We start from the raw sequence: 20,177 nt of genomic DNA, 5'->3' as shown, positions 1-20,177 counted from the left end.
TATCATTCTCCAGTCCAGATTTGTGATACTGGAACTTGGATTTCCCCCATTTCACTTTGACATCAAGGCCTGCATGCATTTCAACAGTGTGACATCTGGCGGCAGCAGACTCTTCTGTTGTTTAGGTTGCTGACTTGCCATGTGTGTTAAAAAGGCCTGATGTCACTGGAGGAAAATTTGTAATCTAATGCAGTTTCTAAGCTATGGGCCGCGTCGAAGCACATCTTGCTGTGTGAAGCAAGAAGCCGATTAACCCTGTGTCTACATTGTTGTGGCTCCTACGTTGTCCCAGAAGGAGGTAAATTAGAAGCCTAGAGCAACTATAGCCTATGTGGAAATCAGAGGGAGCATGTGCAAGTGACTGGGGGACTCGGAACTGATTCCAAGTTGTGGGGTGGCTGGACTGCAGAGATCCACCTCCCAAGGAAGGGCTCAAACAAGGGGTCTGTGCTTGGGAGTGTGCTCTTTAAACCTAGGGGTAGGAGCAGTGACCAGATTCTGCCCAGTACCAGGTGCTTAGAAATACCTGGGACCAGCAGTTGGGTCCACTCACAACAAACTGGGCCAGGTTATGCATGGTTGTATCGCCTTTTGAACACAGACAGCTCCACTACTTCCCTGAGAGCTTAAATACAGTCTGTCTGCCTTTAGTCATGTCTCAGGCTGAGAAACTCCTGCCCCTTTCCCCAGCCACACATCTCTGTAGAGAATTCATTGTTCCATAGGGGGAGAGACCCTCAAAGTTGGTAGCCCTAGATTGCTCTGTGATGGCTTCCCAGTCAGTCATTCAACTAGGTAGACATGATGGATGAGGGAATATCTTTTATTGGACCAATTTCTGTTGGTCCAATAAAAGCTCTTTGTCAGGCAAGCTTGTCTCTTTCACCAGTGGAAATAAGTCCAGTAAAAGATATTCCCTCACCCACGTTTTCTCTCTCATATCCTGGGCGCAACATGGCAAACATTCAACTGGTTGTCATGCACCTAACAGAGGCCCATGTTATCTGACAGTATATTTCTCACCTTGTTCATCAAATTCCCAAGCAAATGGCTGATATAGGATGGCTAAGGAAGCAAGAGGCATTGAGGTCCCTCTCCACTATTCATTATGCCACCTGTGTCCCCAGAAGATGCAAAGACTTCTCGAGCCAGTGTACTGAGAAGCCGTGTTCTCAGCAAAGCCTTGATTTGTTGCTTTGCATTTCCTACAGTTTGACCTGCTGGTGAAGGAAATCTCTTTAGGACTAGGTGCTGAGCCTGATGCTGAGAAAGAGCTAAATGGCATTTTTATTAACTTTATATTAAATTAATGTATATACACTTCTCATAATGCATTAACTATTTGCTACCTAACCTTAGCTATACTTGAAACGTTTTAAGTATATGAAAGGTTAAAATATAAATCAATTACATATTACACAATTTACAAACAAATTTGTTTATAAAAATCGAGCTAGTTAAAGGAAAAATTAGTAAGATAAAGAATAGAAGCAAAGTTCAGAGGAAGGGGATCGAGAGGGGGAAGGAAGGAGAGCTCAATGGCCTCTTGTTTTCAGTTGGCATTACTGATCTAACTGCATTGTGCATTATAAATGAAATGTGCCTTCCATTGGGTCTGTACTGGGGCATGGTGATGGCTGTGGACATATTTTTTACACCAGCTGTCTGTGGTATAGTTTGGTGTTTGCAATACCAGCCGGTACCATTTACTAAAGAGCAAACCATTTGGTTCATAATCTTGTGAGGGCTGCCCTCCACTTCCCTACTGCAATCAAAGGAAGTGGAGGGCCGTCAAGCACCCTGTGGTATTGGGCCCACAGTTTAGTAAAGTTCCCTAGATTCCTAGACGCGGAGGTAAAAGTGCATCATAAGCAGCATATATGATATGATTTATGCATGAGTGCCTTTAATTTAATGGATGACTGCATTGAACTGCTCCCTGTGCTATTACATGGATTATGCAAGTACCTACAGCTCTAACACCTGGTAGCTTTTGTTTCTCCGGATCTTCTCGATCTAGGTAAAAGAGAATTTTCCATTTCAGATAAGTGCAGCATTATTATTTATTTATATGGGGTGCTAGGGGCATTCCAGACATTCAGAGAAAGGACAGTCCTTACCCCCACCTGGTGCAATTCAGCCTAAGGACAGAGATGGACAACAGACAGAGGTTAGGGGAAGGGAGAAACAAATATGGAATTGTTGTACCAGTCAACTAGATTCCCTGTAAGGAGTTCATCAGAAGTGGATCTTTAAGAGGGATTTAAATAAAGACAGGGTAGGGGCTTTATTTTGGCCCTCTATATGGGGTGAATTTCACCCCAAATTTGGGAGGCTTTAAATGAATGAGATACTTTGGGCTTGTCTAGATGAACAGTTAGTGTGGGGCAAGCTGGGGTGGGTGTAATTCTACAGTGCACTAATATGCCGTGCATTAACTGTCCGTGTGGCCCTGTGGACCTTGCTACCTCACGTGAAAAGTTCCCCAGTTCACATTGACCTACTCTTGTTCTGAAGCAGAGTAGATTGAAGTGCACCAGGGAACTTTTAGTGCATGTTAGTGGGGAACACATGGACAATTAGTGCACAGCATATTAGTGTATTGTAGATTTACACCTAAGTTCCCTCTAAGCTGCGTGGCCACGCAGCAGGCTACAAAGGGCCAGGTAGGCACGCAAGCGTGCAGCCACAGGGGCCTGAAGAGAGATGTAGGGGGTGGGCGGGGAGGGGAGCAAGTTGGGGAGTGTAGGGCTTCTGGGGGGAAAGGCGTCTCTCCCCCAGCCCTGGCCCTGGAGCTCCTGCCAGCTGGGAGAGGCACCTCTCCTCTGGAGCTGCTGCCGGTGTAATGGCCAACTGTAACTGGCACATTTCCCCACCCGTAGCAGTTATCTCCATGTAAGGATGGCCTTCTTTGCCTCCCCAGCAGAATTTGGTACCCTAGTGGTCCATGGGTAGTGAATTCTGAGGGATGGGGGTTTCGGAGCTGCTGCTGGCAAGAAGGGGCGCCTCTCCCCCAGCCCCGGGTAGCCTGCATCCCAGAGCCCACACCCTCAGTGAGAGTCCTCATCCCTGGCCCCACCCCAGAGCCCGCACCCCCAGCCAGAGCCTGCACCCCCCCCCACACACTCTAATCCTCTGCCCCAGCCCTGAGCCTCCTCCCACCCTCCGAACCCCTCAGCCCCACCCCTGCCACACATCACCTCTATATTGCTGCACATAACAAAATTCATTCTCCACAAAGATGTAAAAAATTAGAGGGAACTTTGATTTACACCCCCACTTGCTGTGAACTAAGTGTTCATCTAGACAAGCTCTCTGATCCTTATAGACACTTCTTTGTTTGCTAGAGAGAAAATAAAAAGGAAAGTCAATAAATATGATGTATACTTTATTCATAATGCAATTTCTATGAACTGGGCTAGTGTGGAATTATACAGCCAATGGGTCAGATTCATCCTCAGTGTAACTCCACTGACTGCAAAGTTAATAATTTTCATGTATTTCAAGGCTAGAAGGGACCATTTATGATTATGTAGTCTGACTGGTCATAACACAGGCCACAGAAACTCACCCAGTGATTCCTGCATCAAGCCCATAACTTCTGCTTGAGCTAGAGCATCTTTTTTAAAAAAGACATTTTGTTTTAACTTCACTTTTTATAACCTAGGTCAAAGACCTTCTCCTCAGTGAGGACTATTAACCTGACATGTTTCAGGGTACAGCAGGGTTTTGAATGACCCACTGGGCAAAGTGTGGCAATAAACTTTACAGCGGGATATTTCATGTATGCATTTTATGCACCGTAAATCAAAAAGGATTGTGAATGTTTTATTCACACTTTCCCAAGGGGCGGGGGTGGGAAACAAATTAATCTTTTGGATGGAAGCCAAGGATAAAGTTCACGCCAAAAGGGGAAGGTTTCAGACACTTACGAGTATGTGAAAATGGGAGGGGGGAGGAGGAGGGGGTTGTAAACAAAACTATTCTGCAGCCTTAAGAAAAGTGTGTGCTACAGCTCTGCGGCTGTAATAATAACTATCTCCCACGCCTTGATTGTGCTCCACACCTCGGGCTGGTGCATTACTCCAGTCTCTGATCCTAATCCCATCATGCTGTAATGCTCTTAAGAGAGAGAAAAAGTGGAAAGGAAGAAACGTGAGTAAAGTTCAAGAGAGGAGAAGGCAGGAGGCAGCTTCAGTACCTACGACTTTTTTTTTTTTTTTTTTAAATGACATATTAAATTATAGACCTGCCTCTGCTTACCGTTTTATACTGATAGCTTGACATGACATTGAACCACTTCTGCATTTGGAGCACGGTCATCCAGGGTTAGGATTGCAGGAATGCCTGTCACAGTGTTAACTCCTGCCTACTGGCTTGGAGCTGAGGCGGGAGGTTTCACAGCAATGGGTCAAGCTGGGGAGGATACCTGGGCCTGGTTGCACACCTTTGCTGTCGAATCTGACCTCTTTGTCTTAGCTTGTGCCACACCATGTGATACTGCACATAGGTTTTATATATGCAGTGGGGGCATATGTAAATACAGAGTAGAGAGGTTATTGGGGCTCTCCATGTGGGCGTGTATGTAGAACTAAGGAAGCATCTAAAACAATTATGGGTTTTCAAGAGAGTTGGTTTTTTGCATTTTTTTTAACATACTGTTTATTTGTGCAGGAGCACCTAGGCACCCTATTCATGGCCCAGTGCCACATTGTGCAAACACAAAACAAAAATATGGTCATACCATATAGGTTTTCTATAATGTCACTCACCATAGCTTCTAAGCACTTTGCAGGCAACTTAAATCTACATAATGAGGTCCCTACTGGATTTCATGGAGTTTTTTGCTCTTCCCCTTCCCTGGCTAAAGAGATTCGTGTGTGTGTGTGTGTGTGTGTGTGTGTGTGTAGAAGTGCCTCTGTCTTGGGAGGTAATGGATGGACACGTATCTGCTGTAGCTTGGGGGTGACCCATAGAGCTTTGAAGAGCAGGACCAAAATATTGCATTGACAAGGAAAACAAACAGGGAACTGGTGAAAGGATCTGAGCACATAGGTGACATGATCACATGCATCAGGCAGGCAATTACATTCTACTTCAGCTGGAGACAGAGTCTATGCAGTACATCACTTTCAGCTCTCTATAGAGTGAGTTACAGTGATCCAGTCTGAAGGTGATGAAGGTTATGTGTGTATACATATATAATTATCATGGCCAAGATGGAGTCCACTCTGCAAGTGGCTCTAGCCAAGAAAAGGCACCTACAGGAATGCAGCAGAGAAGCTGCCTTCCACACTGAACCTGTTCCAATCCTCCTGGAGTGAACACACACACACTGGAACAGTACAATGAATATCAGACAGGGAAATATTTATTTACAGAGGGATGAATGGAGAAAAACAACACGGGGACAGTACGGGGAGCAGTAAAACAGGGTTACATCTGACACGAGGCCCCACAGGCCCAGTGGTACCACAATATAGAAATGTAGGGCTGGAAGGGACCTTAGAAGGTCATCAAGTCTAGCCCCCTGAGCTGAGGCAGGACCAAGTAAACCCCCAGACCAATCCTGTTCTTAAACACCTCCAGTGATGGGGAATCCACAGCCTCCCTTGGAAGCCTGTTTCAGAGCTTAACTACCCTGAGAGTTAGAAAGTTTTTCCTAGTATCTGACCTAAATCTGCCTTGCTGCAGATCAAGCCCATTTCCTTTTGTTCTTCTTCAGTGGACATGGAGAACAATTGATCACAGTTCTCTTTATAACAGCCCTTGACATATTTGAAGACTTATCCAATCCTGCCTCAAGCTTTTTTTTCCCCTCAAGACTAAAACAGGCCCAGTGTTTTTAAACCTTTCCTCATAGGTCAGGTTTTCTAAGTCTTTATCATTTTTCTTGCTCTACACCGGACTCTCCAGTTTGTCCACATCTTTCCTAAAGTATGGCACCAGAACTGGATAGAGTACTTCAGATGAGGCCTCACCAGTGCCGAGTACAGCAGGACAGTTACCTCCCGTGTCTTATATACAACACTCTTACTAATACACCACAGAATGATATTAGCTTTTTTTGCAGTTGCATCACATTGTTGACTCATATTCAAGTTGTGATCCACTATAACCTCAGATACTTTTCAGCACTATTATCACCTACCCAGTTATCCCCCATTGTGTAGTTGTACACTGGACCCTCACTAGAACTTGGGATTTGGGATCCATGCGCGGTACTGTGTTAGCACGGGGACCGTGTTAAAATGAATTCCAATTAAGTAATTAAATTTGGGATCTATGGCCGTGACCGCGTTATATGTGAATTCGAGCTCCATAGACGCACATTCTAGCGAGGGTCTGGTGTAGTTGATTTTTCCTTCCTAAGTGTAATATTAAACATTTATCTTTATTGAATTTAATCTTGTTGATTTCAGACCAATTCTACAATTTGTCAAGATCATTTTGAATTCTAATCCTGTGCTCCCAAATCTTTGCAATCCCACCCAGCTTGGTGTCATTCACACGTTATAAACATACTCTCCATTCCATTATCCAAGTCATTAATGAAAACACTGACTAGCAATTGACCCATGACTGACTGCTGCAGGACCCCACTCAATATGCCCTCCCAGTTTGACAGCGAACCACTGATAACTACTCTTGCCCTACATGCTTTCAACCAGCTGTGCACCCACTTTATATTTTCTAGATGAAATTATCATTTCCCTAGTTTGTTTATGAGAATATCATGTGGGACTGAGTCAAAAGCCTTCCTAGAACCAAGATCTCTCACATCTACTGGTTTCCCCCTATTAGGCCAGTAACGTGTCAAAGAAGGAAACTGGGTTGGTTTGAGATGATTTGTTTTTGACAAATCCATGCTGGTTATTCCTCATAACCCTATTATCCTTTTGGTGCTTACAAATTGAATGTTTAATAATTTGTTCCAGTATCTTTCCAGATATTAAAGTTAGGTCTGACTGGTCTATAATTCCCAGGCGTCCTCTTTATTCCCCTTTTAAAAGATAGGTAGGGCAGACACTGAGCAATGCATCTTCACTCAGAGTTCAGGATGTCTGGGCAAAGATCCAGCCCAGCAGTTGGTCTTGGGTGCTCCTGGTCATTTTTGGTGCCAGTCAACTTTCCCCAAGAAACCCCTCCAGTGCCTTCTTTTGCCGCTCTCTGCAAACCCACACAGAGTGACAACCTCTCCACTTAGCTACTTGCAGCCTCCCTCCTTATTCCCAATGCAAGGTCACAAGCCCTGGTACTCAGGGCCCCATACAGCTCTGTGTGACAGTGATACTGGGTCCAGCTTTGGTTTGTCCTTCTCGGGTGATTCCTCCCTGGCACAGTGTGCCTCCTGGCTCCTGACCTGGGGCATCCCTGGTCGGCCACTCTGCCCCTCCCAGGCTTTAGGCTGGTTCTTAGCTGCTTCAATATGTGAGGGCGTGCTCCCAGTAGACCACTTCTCTGGAGCTACAGACGCACCTACCCTGTAGCTCTTCCTCTCTCTACACCCCCGGAACAGCCAGGACTTCCTCTGCCTCAGGACAAGGTTTTAAAGGGGTCATACTCTCTAAACCCCAAGCGGGTTACATACATACATATGAATAAAGAACAGGAGTACTTGTGGCACCTTAGAGACTAACAAATTTATCTGAGCATAAGCTTTCATGGGCTCACGAAAGCTTCTGCTCAAATAAATTTGTTGGTCTCTAAGGTGCCACAAGTACTCCTGTTCTTTTTGCGGATACAGACTAACACGGCTGCTACTCTGATACATATGAATGTGTATATATATTGATGGATAAACCGGGAGGACTGTAGAGCAAGTTTTGGTTTGCAGTTAAATACACTTTGGGCCAACTTCTTTGTGCTGTTTGGATTCTGGCCACAATGGGCCAGCTGAGAAGTTCCCCAGTGGGGAAGCTCTCAGGTAGCCTATACTCAGTGAGGGTGGTCCAATGCCAACCACCCCACACACCCCAGTGAAGGGGGTATGCTGGGGGAAGGAGTGGGTGTGGTGGAGGTCTGCTCTGAGGGCTGGCTGGTCTACACTACCGCTTCAATCAGTGTAACTTATGTTGCTCAGGGGCATGAAAAATCCACCCCCCGAGTGACATAAGTTACGTGGACCTAAGTGCCGTCCGCACCAGCACTATGTCAGTGGGTGATGCTCTCCTGCTGACATAGCTTCCACTCACGGAGGTGGAGTAATTATGCTGATGGGAGAGCGCTCTCCTGTCAGCATAGTGTGTCTTCACCAGATGTGCTAGAGCGGCAAATCTGCATCAGTGCAGCTGCAGGCATGTAGTGCCGTAGTGTAGATTTGCCCTCAGCGTCCTCAAGTATCATATGATTCCTTGGGGCTCCTATGACATTAGCATGAGTTAGAGCAAAAGGGGCAGGCAAACTTTTTGGCCTGAGGGCCACATCGGGTTTCTGAAATTGTATGGAGGGCTGGTTAGGGGAGGCTGTGCCTCCCCAAACAGCCAGGCGTGGCCCGGCCCCCGCCCCCTATCCGAACCCCACCCCCCTGCTTCTCACTCCCTGATGACCCCCCTGGGACTCCTGCTCCATCCAACCCACCCTGTGCCTTATCCCCTGACAGCCCCCATGGGACCCCCTGCCCCATCCACCCCTTCCTGTCCCCTGACTGCCCCCCGCTGCCCCACCCAACCCCTCCTCTCATTCCTGACTGCCCCCCTCGGACCCCAGCCCCATCTAACCACCCCTCCTCCCTGACTACCCCCCCCCCACTGCCTCATCCTACCCCCTCTCCTTCCTGACTCCCCACCCCGGGATCCCTGCCCCCCCATTCAACCCCCCTGTTCCCCACCCTCTGACCGCCCCAACCCCTATCCACCCCCCCCACCCCCGACCACCACCCCGAACTCCCCTGCCCTCTATCCAACCCCCCCTGCTCCCTGCCCCCTTACTGCACTACCTGGAGCACTGGTGGCTGGCCCAGAGCACCAGGACAGGCAACCATGCTGCCCGGCTGGAGCCAGCCATGCCACTACGCAGCACAGAGCACCGGGTCAGGCCGGGCTCTGCAGCTGCGCTGCCTGGCAAGAGCTCGCAGCCGCGCTGGCCAGACTCCGGTCCCGCCACGCCAGCCTTGGCCCCACCGGCCAGCCCCCGGCCCCGCCGTGCTGGCCGGCCCTGGCCGGGCCCCAGCCATGCCAGCACCCGGTCCCAGCCACGCCAGACCCCAGCCCCAGCCCCACTCTGCTGGCCAGCCAGCCAGCCGACCCCAGCCCCATGGCTGGCCAACCCCAGCCACCGCCTTGCCGGCCAGAGCAACTCCAGCCCCTCTCCCTTTAATCGGTTAACCATTTAAATGATATAATTTTAATAATTTAAATAGTTAACTTTTTAAATGATATTTAAATCTCCATTTCAAACACAGTCTGGTCTTTTGGATTGAACAAGGGATTAGAAGCCAGGAACCCATAGGTTTTATTTCTAGCTCTGTCATCAACTTGTTGGTGGCCTTGGCAAATCACTTGTTTCCCCATTTGTGAAGCTGGATTAACATTTGTATAGTGCATATTCATAGGCCTGCCCACTGGGCTCATCACTGTAATATCACAGACACTACTGATTTATCCTACAGCATTTCTGTGAAGCAGGGAAACATTATCCCCATTTTATAGATGGGGCAAGTCACACAGTAATTCTGTGGCAAAATTAGTGTTGGAGCTCAAATCTCCTGTGTTCCAGAGCACAAGTTTTCGTGAACTACAGCTCACTTCATCGGATGCATCATAGGTGTGTGTACAATGTATATACTGTACACATACCTTCTGAACTTGCCTCTAGTTATGGGCAACAGCACCCCCCCCCCCCGAATTCATCTGCTGTAGTGTACACACACACACACTGTGAACTCACCTAGTTGTATGAACGTACGTACACAACTCCTGTCCTTGTGCCTACACATTCGTACTCTCTGAACTCCCTTACACCCACACTTGTCTGTTCTCTGAATTCCCTGCCCTTGGGTGTGTACACGTACACCTCACCTGCTCCTGTGTGGGTACACGCATAGACACTCTGAACTCTCTGCCCTTGGGTGTACACTCCACCCCATACGCCCTTCTCTCTCGAACTTCCTGCCATTGGGTGTACACACGCACACACACACTCTCCCGGAATTCACCTGTCCTAGGGTGTGTACACACACACACTCCCCGGAACTCACCTGTCCTTGGGTGTGTACACACACACACTCTCTCTCCCGGAACTCACCTGTCTTTGGGTGTGTACACACACACACTCCCCGGAATTCACCTGTCCTTGGGTGTGTACACACACACACTCCCTGGAATTCACCTGTCTTTGGGTGTGTACACACACACACACTCCCCGGAATTCACCTGTCCTTGGGTGTGTACACACACACACTCCCCGGAATTCACCTGTCCTTGGGTGTGTACACACACACACTCCCCAGAATTCACCTGTCCTTGGGTGTGTACACACACACACTCCCCGGAATTCACCTGTCCTTGGGTGTGTACACACACACACTCCCCAGAATTCACCTGTCCTTGGGTGTGTACACACACACACTCCCCGGAATTCACCTGTCCTTGGGTGTGTACACACACACACTCCCCGGAATTCACCTGTCCTTGGGTGTGTACACACATACCCTGCACTCCCTGCCCTTGGGTACACATACACACTCGATCTAAACTCACCTGTCCTTGGGTGTGTGTAGACACACAGGTACACCCCCCCCGACCTCACCTGTCCTAGGGTGTGTACACACACACACTCCCTGGAATTCACCTGTCCTAGGGTGTGTACACACACACACTCCCCGGAACTCACCTGTCCTAGGGTGTGTACACACACACACACTCCCCGGAATTCACCTGTCCTAGGGTGTGTACACACACACACTCCCCGGAATTCACCTGTCCTTGGGTGTGTACACACACACACTCCCCGGAATTCACCTGTCCTTGGGTGTGTACACACACACACTCCCCGGAATTCACCTGTCCTTGGGTGTGTACACACACACACTCCCCGGAATTCACCTGTCCTAGGGTGTGTACACACACACACTCCCTGGAATTCACCTGTCCTTGGGTGTGTACACACACACACTCCCCGGAATTCACCTGTCCTAGGGTGTACACACACACACTCCCTGGAATTCACCTGTCTTTGGGTGTGTACACACACACACTCCCTGGAATTCACCTGTCCTTGGGTGTGTACACACACACACTCCCCGGAATTCACCTGTCTTTGGGTGTGTACACACACACACTCCCCGGAATTCACCTGTCCTAGGGTGTGTACACACACACACTCCCCGGAACTCACCTGTCCTTGGGTGTGTACACACACACACTCCCCAGAATTCACCTGTCCTTGGGTGTGTACACACACACACTCCCCGGAATTCACCTGTCCTAGGGTGTACACACACACACTCCCCGGAATTCACCTGTCCTTGGGTGTGTACACACACACACTCCCCGGAATTCACCTGTCCTTGGGTGTGTACACACACACACTCCCCAGAATTCACCTGTCCTTGGGTGTGTACACACACACACTCCCCAGAATTCACCTGTCCTTGGGTGTGTACACACACACACTCCCCGGAATTCACCTGTCCTTGGGTGTGTACACACACACACTCCCCGGAATTCACCTGTCCTTGGGTGTGTACACACATACCCTGCACTCCCTGCCCTTGGGTACACATACACACTCGATCTAAACTCACCTGTCCTTGGGTGTGTGTAGACACACAGGTACACCCCCCCCGACCTCACCTGTCCTAGGGTGTGTACACACACACACTCCCTGGAATTCACCTGTCCTAGGGTGTGTACACACACACACTCCCCGGAACTCACCTGTCCTAGGGTGTGTACACACACACACACTCCCCGGAATTCACCTGTCCTAGGGTGTGTACACACACACACTCCCCGGAATTCACCTGTCCTTGGGTGTGTACACACACACACTCCCCGGAATTCACCTGTCCTTGGGTGTGTACACACACACACTCCCCGGAATTCACCTGTCCTTGGGTGTGTACACACACACACTCCCCGGAATTCACCTGTCCTAGGGTGTGTACACACACACACTCCCTGGAATTCACCTGTCCTTGGGTGTGTACACACACACACTCCCCGGAATTCACCTGTCCTAGGGTGTACACACACACACTCCCTGGAATTCACCTGTCTTTGGGTGTGTACACACACACACTCCCTGGAATTCACCTGTCCTTGGGTGTGTACACACACACACTCCCCGGAATTCACCTGTCTTTGGGTGTGTACACACACACACTCCCCGGAATTCACCTGTCCTAGGGTGTGTACACACACACACTCCCCGGAACTCACCTGTCCTTGGGTGTGTACACACACACACTCCCCAGAATTCACCTGTCCTTGGGTGTGTACACACACACACTCCCCGGAATTCACCTGTCCTAGGGTGTACACACACACACTCCCTGGAATTCACCTGTCCTTGGGTGTGTACACACACACACTCCCTGGAATTCACCTGTCTTTGGGTGTGTACACACACACACTCCCCGGAATTCACCTGTCTTTGGGTGTGTACACACACACACTCCCCGGAATTCACCTGTCCTAGGGTGTGTACACACACACACTCCCTGGAATTCACCTGTCTTTGGGTGTGTACACACACACACTCCCCGGAATTCACCTGTCCTAGGGTGTGTACACACACACACTCCCCGGAATTCACCTGTCCTAGGGTGCGTACACACACACACACTCCCCGGAACTCACCTGTCCTAGGGTGTGTACACACACACACACTCCCCGGAATTCACCTGTCCTTGGGTGTGTACACACACACACACTCCCCGGAATTCACCTGTCCTTGGGTGTGTACACACACACACACTCCCCGGAATTCACCTGTCTTTGGGTGTGTACACACACACACTCCCCGGAATTCACCTGTCCTAGGGTGTGTACACACACACACTCCCCGGAACTCACCTGTCCTTGGGTGTGTACACACACACACTCTCTCTCCCGGAACTCACCTGTCTTTGGGTGTGTACACACACACACTCCCCGGAATTCACCTGTCCTTGGGTGTGTACACACACACACTCCCTGGAATTCACCTGTCTTTGGGTGTGTACACACACACACACTCCCCGGAATTCACCTGTCCTTGGGTGTGTACACACACACACTCCCCGGAATTCACCTGTCCTTGGGTGTGTACACACACACACTCCCCAGAATTCACCTGTCCTTGGGTGTGTACACACACACACTCCCCGGAATTCACCTGTCCTTGGGTGTGTACACACACACACTCCCCAGAATTCACCTGTCCTTGGGTGTGTACACACACACACTCCCCGGAATTCACCTGTCCTTGGGTGTGTACACACACACACTCCCCGGAATTCACCTGTCCTTGGGTGTGTACACACATACCCTGCACTCCCTGCCCTTGGGTACACATACACACTCGATCTAAACTCACCTGTCCTTGGGTGTGTGTAGACACACAGGTACACCCCCCCCGACCTCACCTGTCCTAGGGTGTGTACACACACACACTCCCTGGAATTCACCTGTCCTAGGGTGTGTACACACACACACTCCCCGGAACTCACCTGTCCTAGGGTGTGTACACACACACACACTCCCCGGAATTCACCTGTCCTAGGGTGTGTACACACACACACTCCCCGGAATTCACCTGTCCTTGGGTGTGTACACACACACACTCCCCGGAATTCACCTGTCCTTGGGTGTGTACACACACACACTCCCCGGAATTCACCTGTCCTTGGGTGTGTACACACACACACTCCCCGGAATTCACCTGTCCTAGGGTGTGTACACACACACACTCCCTGGAATTCACCTGTCCTTGGGTGTGTACACACACACACTCCCCGGAATTCACCTGTCCTAGGGTGTACACACACACACTCCCTGGAATTCACCTGTCTTTGGGTGTGTACACACACACACTCCCTGGAATTCACCTGTCCTTGGGTGTGTACACACACACACTCCCCGGAATTCACCTGTCTTTGGGTGTGTACACACACACACTCCCCGGAATTCACCTGTCCTAGGGTGTGTACACACACACACTCCCCGGAACTCACCTGTCCTTGGGTGTGTACACACACACACTCCCCAGAATTCACCTGTCCTTGGGTGTGTACACACACACACTCCCCGGAATTCACCTGTCCTAGGGTGTACACACACACACTCCCCGGAATTCACCTGTCCTTGGGTGTGTACACACACACACTCCCCGGAATTCACCTGTCCTTGGGTGTGTACACACACACACTCCCCAGAATTCACCTGTCCTTGGGTGTGTACACACACACACTCCCCAGAATTCACCTGTCCTTGGGTGTGTACACACACACACTCCCCGGAATTCACCTGTCCTTGGGTGTGTACACACACACACTCCCCGGAATTCACCTGTCCTTGGGTGTGTACACACATACCCTGCACTCCCTGCCCTTGGGTACACATACACACTCGATCTAAACTCACCTGTCCTTGGGTGTGTGTAGACACACAGGTACACCCCCCCCGACCTCACCTGTCCTAGGGTGTGTACACACACACACTCCCTGGAATTCACCTGTCCTAGGGTGTGTACACACACACACTCCCCGGAACTCACCTGTCCTAGGGTGTGTACACACACACACACTCCCCGGAATTCACCTGTCCTAGGGTGTGTACACACACACACTCCCCGGAATTCACCTGTCCTTGGGTGTGTACACACACACACTCCCCGGAATTCACCTGTCCTTGGGTGTGTACACACACACACTCCCCGGAATTCACCTGTCCTTGGGTGTGTACACACACACACTCCCCGGAATTCACCTGTCCTAGGGTGTGTACACACACACACTCCCTGGAATTCACCTGTCCTTGGGTGTGTACACACACACACTCCCCGGAATTCACCTGTCCTAGGGTGTACACACACACACTCCCTGGAATTCACCTGTCTTTGGGTGTGTACACACACACACTCCCTGGAATTCACCTGTCCTTGGGTGTGTACACACACACACTCCCCGGAATTCACCTGTCTTTGGGTGTGTACACACACACACTCCCCGGAATTCACCTGTCCTAGGGTGTGTACACACACACACTCCCCGGAACTCACCTGTCCTTGGGTGTGTACACACACACACTCCCCAGAATTCACCTGTCCTTGGGTGTGTACACACACACACTCCCCGGAATTCACCTGTCCTAGGGTGTACACACACACACTCCCTGGAATTCACCTGTCCTTGGGTGTGTACACACACACACTCCCTGGAATTCACCTGTCTTTGGGTGTGTACACACACACACTCCCCGGAATTCACCTGTCTTTGGGTGTGTACACACACACACTCCCCGGAATTCACCTGTCCTAGGGTGTGTACACACACACACTCCCTGGAATTCACCTGTCTTTGGGTGTGTACACACACACACTCCCCGGAATTCACCTGTCCTAGGGTGTGTACACACACACACTCCCCGGAATTCACCTGTCCTAGGGTGCGTACACACACACACACTCCCCGGAACTCACCTGTCCTAGGGTGTGTACACACACACACACTCCCCGGAATTCACCTGTCCTTGGGTGTGTACACACACACACACTCCCCGGAATTCACCTGTCCTTGGGTGTGTACACACACACACACTCCCCGGAATTCACCTGTCTTTGGGTGTGTACACACACACACTCCCCGGAATTCACCTGTCCTTGGGTGTGTACACACACACACTCCCCAGAATTCACCTGTCCTAGGGTGTGTACACACACACACTCCCCGGAACTCACCTGTCCTTGGGTGTGTACACACACACACTCCCCAGAATTCACCTGTCCTTGGGTGTGTACACACACACACTCCCCGGAATTCACCTGTCCTAGGGTGTACACACACACACTCCCTGGAATTCACCTGTCTTTGGGTGTGTACACACACACACTCCCCGGAATTCACCTGTCTTTGGGTGTGTACACACACACACTCCCCGGAATTCACCTGTCCTAGGGTGTGTACACACACACACTCCCTGGAATTCACCTGTCTTTGGGTGTGTACACACACACACTCCCCGGAATTCACCTGTCCTTGGGTGTGTACACACACACACTCCCCGGAATTCACCTGTCCTAGGGTGTGTACACTCACACACTCCCCGGAATTCACCTGTCCTTGGGTGTGTACACACACACACTCCCCAGAACTCACCTGTCTTTGGGTGTGTACACACACACACTCCCTGGAATTCACCTGTCCTTGGGTGTGTACACACACACACTCCCCGGAATTCACCTGTCTTTGGGTGTGTACACACACACACTCCCCGGAATTCACCTGTCCTAGGGTGTGTACACACACACACTCCCCGGAACTCACCTGTCCTTGGGTGTGTACACACACACACTCCCCAGAATTCACCTGTCCTTGGGTGTGTACACACACACACTCCCCGGAATTCACCTGTCCTAGGGTGTACACACACACACTCCCTGGAATTCACCTGTCCTAGGGTGTGTACACACACACACTCCCCGGAACTCACCTGTCCTAGGGTGTGTACACACACACACTCCCCGGAATTCACCTGTCCTAGGGTGTGTACACACACACACTCCCCGGAACTCACCTGTCCTAGGGTGTGTACACACACACACTCCCCAGAATTCACCTGTCCTAGGGTGTGTACACACACACACACTCCCCAGAACTCACCTGTCCTAGGGTGTGTACACACACACACACTCCCCGGAATTCACCTGTCCTAGGGTGTGTACACACACACACTCCCCGGAATTCACCTGTCCCTGGGTGTGTACACACACACACTCCCCGGAATTCACCTGTCTTTGGGTGTGTACACACACACACTCCCCGGAATTCACCTGCCTTTGGGTGTGTACACACACACACTCCCCGGAATTCACCTGTCCTAGGGTGTGTACACACACACACTCCCTGGAACTCACCTGTCCTAGGGTGTGTACACACACACACTCCCCGGAACTCACCTGTCCTAGGGTGTGTACACACACACACTCCCCGGAATTCACCTGTCCTTGGGTGTGTACACACACACACTCCCTGGAATTCACCTGTCCTAGGGTGTGTACACACACACACTCCCCGGAACTCACCTGTCCTAGGGTGTGTACACACACACACACTCCCCGGAACTCACCTGTCCTTGGGTGTGTACACACACACACACTCCCCAGAACTCACCTGTCCTAGGGTGTGTACACACACACACACTCCCCGGAACTCACCTGTCCTTGGGTGTGTACACACACACACTCCCCGGAATTCACCTGTCCTAGGGTGTGTACACACACACACTCCCCGGAACTCACCTGTCCTTGGGTGTGTACACACACACACTCCCCGGAATTCACCTGTCCTAGGGTGTGTACACACACACACTCCCCGGAATTCACCTGTCCTAGGGTGTGTACACACACACTCTCCCGGAACTCACCTGCCCTAGGGTGTGTACACACACACACTCCCCGGAATTCACCTGTCCTTGGGTGTGTACACACACACACTCCCCGGAATTCACCTGTCCTAGGGTGTGTACACACACACACTCCCCGGAATTCACCTGTCCTTGGGTGTGTACACACACACACTCCCCGGAATTCACCTTCCCTAGGGTGTGTACACACACACCCTGCACTCCCTGCCCTTGGGTACACACACACACTCGATCTAAACTCACCTGTCCTTGGGTGTGTGTAGACACACAGATACACCCCCCCCGACCTCACCTGTCCTAGGGTGTGTACACACACACACACACACACACACACACTCTGAATTTACCCGCCCTCGGGTGTGTACACACCCACCGGCTCCCCCGGAGCAGCCCCCCCCCCCGCGTTGGCAATGGGGCTGGCACCTGCCGGGCGGGCCGGCCCCGGGGGAGCGCCGCGGGGCGGGGGAGCGGGGCCGCAGCCCCAGCGCGCCCCAGCTGTCCAGCCCGCGCCGCTCCAGAGGTGGCACATCTGGCCGGCCCACGTGACCCTTGGTCCCTTAGCGACTTGTATGAACAGACAGCTGTCACCATAACAACGGGATGGGGCGGCGGGGCGGGGGGCGGGAGGGAGGCTGCGGCCCCCGCGGGGAGCAGGCAGGGGCTCGCCGGGGGCGCAGGAGGAGAGGCTGGGGCTGCGGCTCCGGCGCCGGGCGGGGCGGGGCGGGGGGAAAGGGGGGCAGGCCTGCGGAAGCCAGGTGCGACCTGGGGGGGCGAAGCGGGGGCGGGGGAGAGAAGCAGAGGCGCAAAGAGAGAGAAGCAGGGGAGGACTCGGAGGCTGAGCCGTAAAGGGCGCGGGGCGGGGGGGGGGATTAGAACCAGAGTCTCCTCAGGAAGATCAGAGCCCCCCCCCACCCCCCCGCCCCATTGGAGCCAAGCAGGCAGCCGCTCCCTCCTCCGACACCCCCCCCCCGCAGCCCCGGGAACCAAGTAATCCCCATCGATGAGGAGGAGGAGGAGGAAGAGAAGACAAAAGGGGATTTCAGCTCTAAAGTGACAGCAAGGGAAAGGAGACGCCGCAGCCGAGGGAGAGAGAAGCTGAGGCAGAGCAGAGCGGCAGGTCCCCCCCAGGCACCCACCCGGCGGCAGGGCCCCAGGAAGGGGGAACCCACCACACACACACGCCCTCCAGCTGTTGGCTTGCTCTCTTCTGCCTTTGATGCCATGGGTAACAGCTTCTCCAGCCTCCCTGCACTGCCCAGAGGCAACCAGAGCAGATTCCACAGGGTCCACCACCAGCACCTGAAAGGTAGGGGTACCCCATCCTGCGTGACTGCGCCTAGGGAGGGGGCTATCTGTGGGGGCTGGCTGTGGAGCGTTGATTGTTAGTTTCTGTGCTACTGGTCTTTAAGCCCCCTTCCTCTTTCTTTAGTGAGTCTCACATTATGTCTTAGAGAGGCTCAGGGGGTAGGATCCCTCCCCCGCCTTGCCTGTCTCAGTGTGCACCTATTTGACAAACTCTCCCCCAGGGCATTAGTCCAGGAAGCCCAAGTGGGGTGGGGAGGGACACTTGTAGCTGAGACCATCTGGATGCCAATGAACTTCCCAGAAGGTTAGACACTCAAGGCAATCAGCTTTCTCACCCCAATGACTAAAGGCATATCATTGATATGCCAACAATTCAGGCCCAATTTGCCATTTATATCACCATGCCCCTCCACACCTTCCCTTCATTCAGACAGGGATGGCCTTGTCGATGTCTTTTAATTCTCTATAGTGGGAATAATGATGAAGGATGGCTTAAAGAAAGTGAGGGGCAGCATGTTCGAGACACATGCTGTCTTTGTGGTTACCCAAGAAATGTAATGGGGGGGGGATGGACCATCACCCCATTTTGGAGAACCAAAGGATATCTGGGGCTTCTATTCCAGTTTGAGCCAGGATTATTCTTCTTCCTCAGCCCCCACCATCATGTTAAAATCTCATTTCTGAGCTACATTTGTGTGCTCCCAGGGCCATATCCAATGGGATGACTTGCATGAGTAAGGTAGTCAGGACTGGGGGTCAGTGGCATTAATTCTTTTCTATCTTTCCCCTCATGCTACCCCCTCAGAGCGCATAAGTCAGGGCAGAATCATGAATTGGCCCCTGAGTGTCCATATTTTCATATCCCAAGGCACTGAATGAAGTCAAGGGGGTATGTCAGAGACCCACCCATACAGAATGGATGCTGGAAGAAGGATGCGATTTCCATAGCCATTCTCTTAATCATTAAAACTTGTTGCTGCTTCCCCTCAGGCAATGTGCTAAAGAATTTGCTTTCAGTCTGTAAAATGGGGAAACTAGTGTTCACCCACCGTTCTACTGAGCTTTGAGCTCCACAGTTGAAAGGTGCTGTGGATTAATGATGATGATCATTATAGTTATTAAATAGGAGGATTTTCTGATACCTCCGTGAGAACTTAGATTCTTCCCCCACCCCCCAGTGGATAATTTGGAACAGTTGTTGCAGGAACTGAGGGCTATTGTCAAGGCTTTTTAAATGGGTTTGCTAGAAGATGTCCAAGAATGTTTACAGTCCTATGATGGACTGATGAGTCGATCAGAAATTCA

General features: G+C 51.2%; 1 protein-coding gene across 1 annotated transcript in view; it reads left to right on the top strand.

The window, feature by feature from the left end:
- The first annotated feature begins 18,788 nt into the window (after positions 1-18,788).
- The window catches only part of NEURL1 (neuralized E3 ubiquitin protein ligase 1), a 274,358-nt gene continuing 272,969 nt past the window's right edge, over positions 18,789-20,177 (top strand). Inside the window, exon 1 of the mRNA XM_077822690.1 lies at positions 18,789-18,873. Within this exon, the coding sequence (XP_077678816.1) occupies positions 18,789-18,873 (85 nt within the window). The remainder of the gene's footprint in view (positions 18,874-20,177) is intronic.

The sequence above is a fragment of the Eretmochelys imbricata genome, chromosome 7 (assembly GCF_965152235.1).
Source record: "Eretmochelys imbricata isolate rEreImb1 chromosome 7, rEreImb1.hap1, whole genome shotgun sequence".
Lineage (NCBI taxonomy): Eukaryota > Metazoa > Chordata > Testudines > Cheloniidae > Eretmochelys > Eretmochelys imbricata.
Note: the sequence above shows the minus strand (reverse complement) of the source record. Positions and strands in the feature narration are given on the sequence as shown.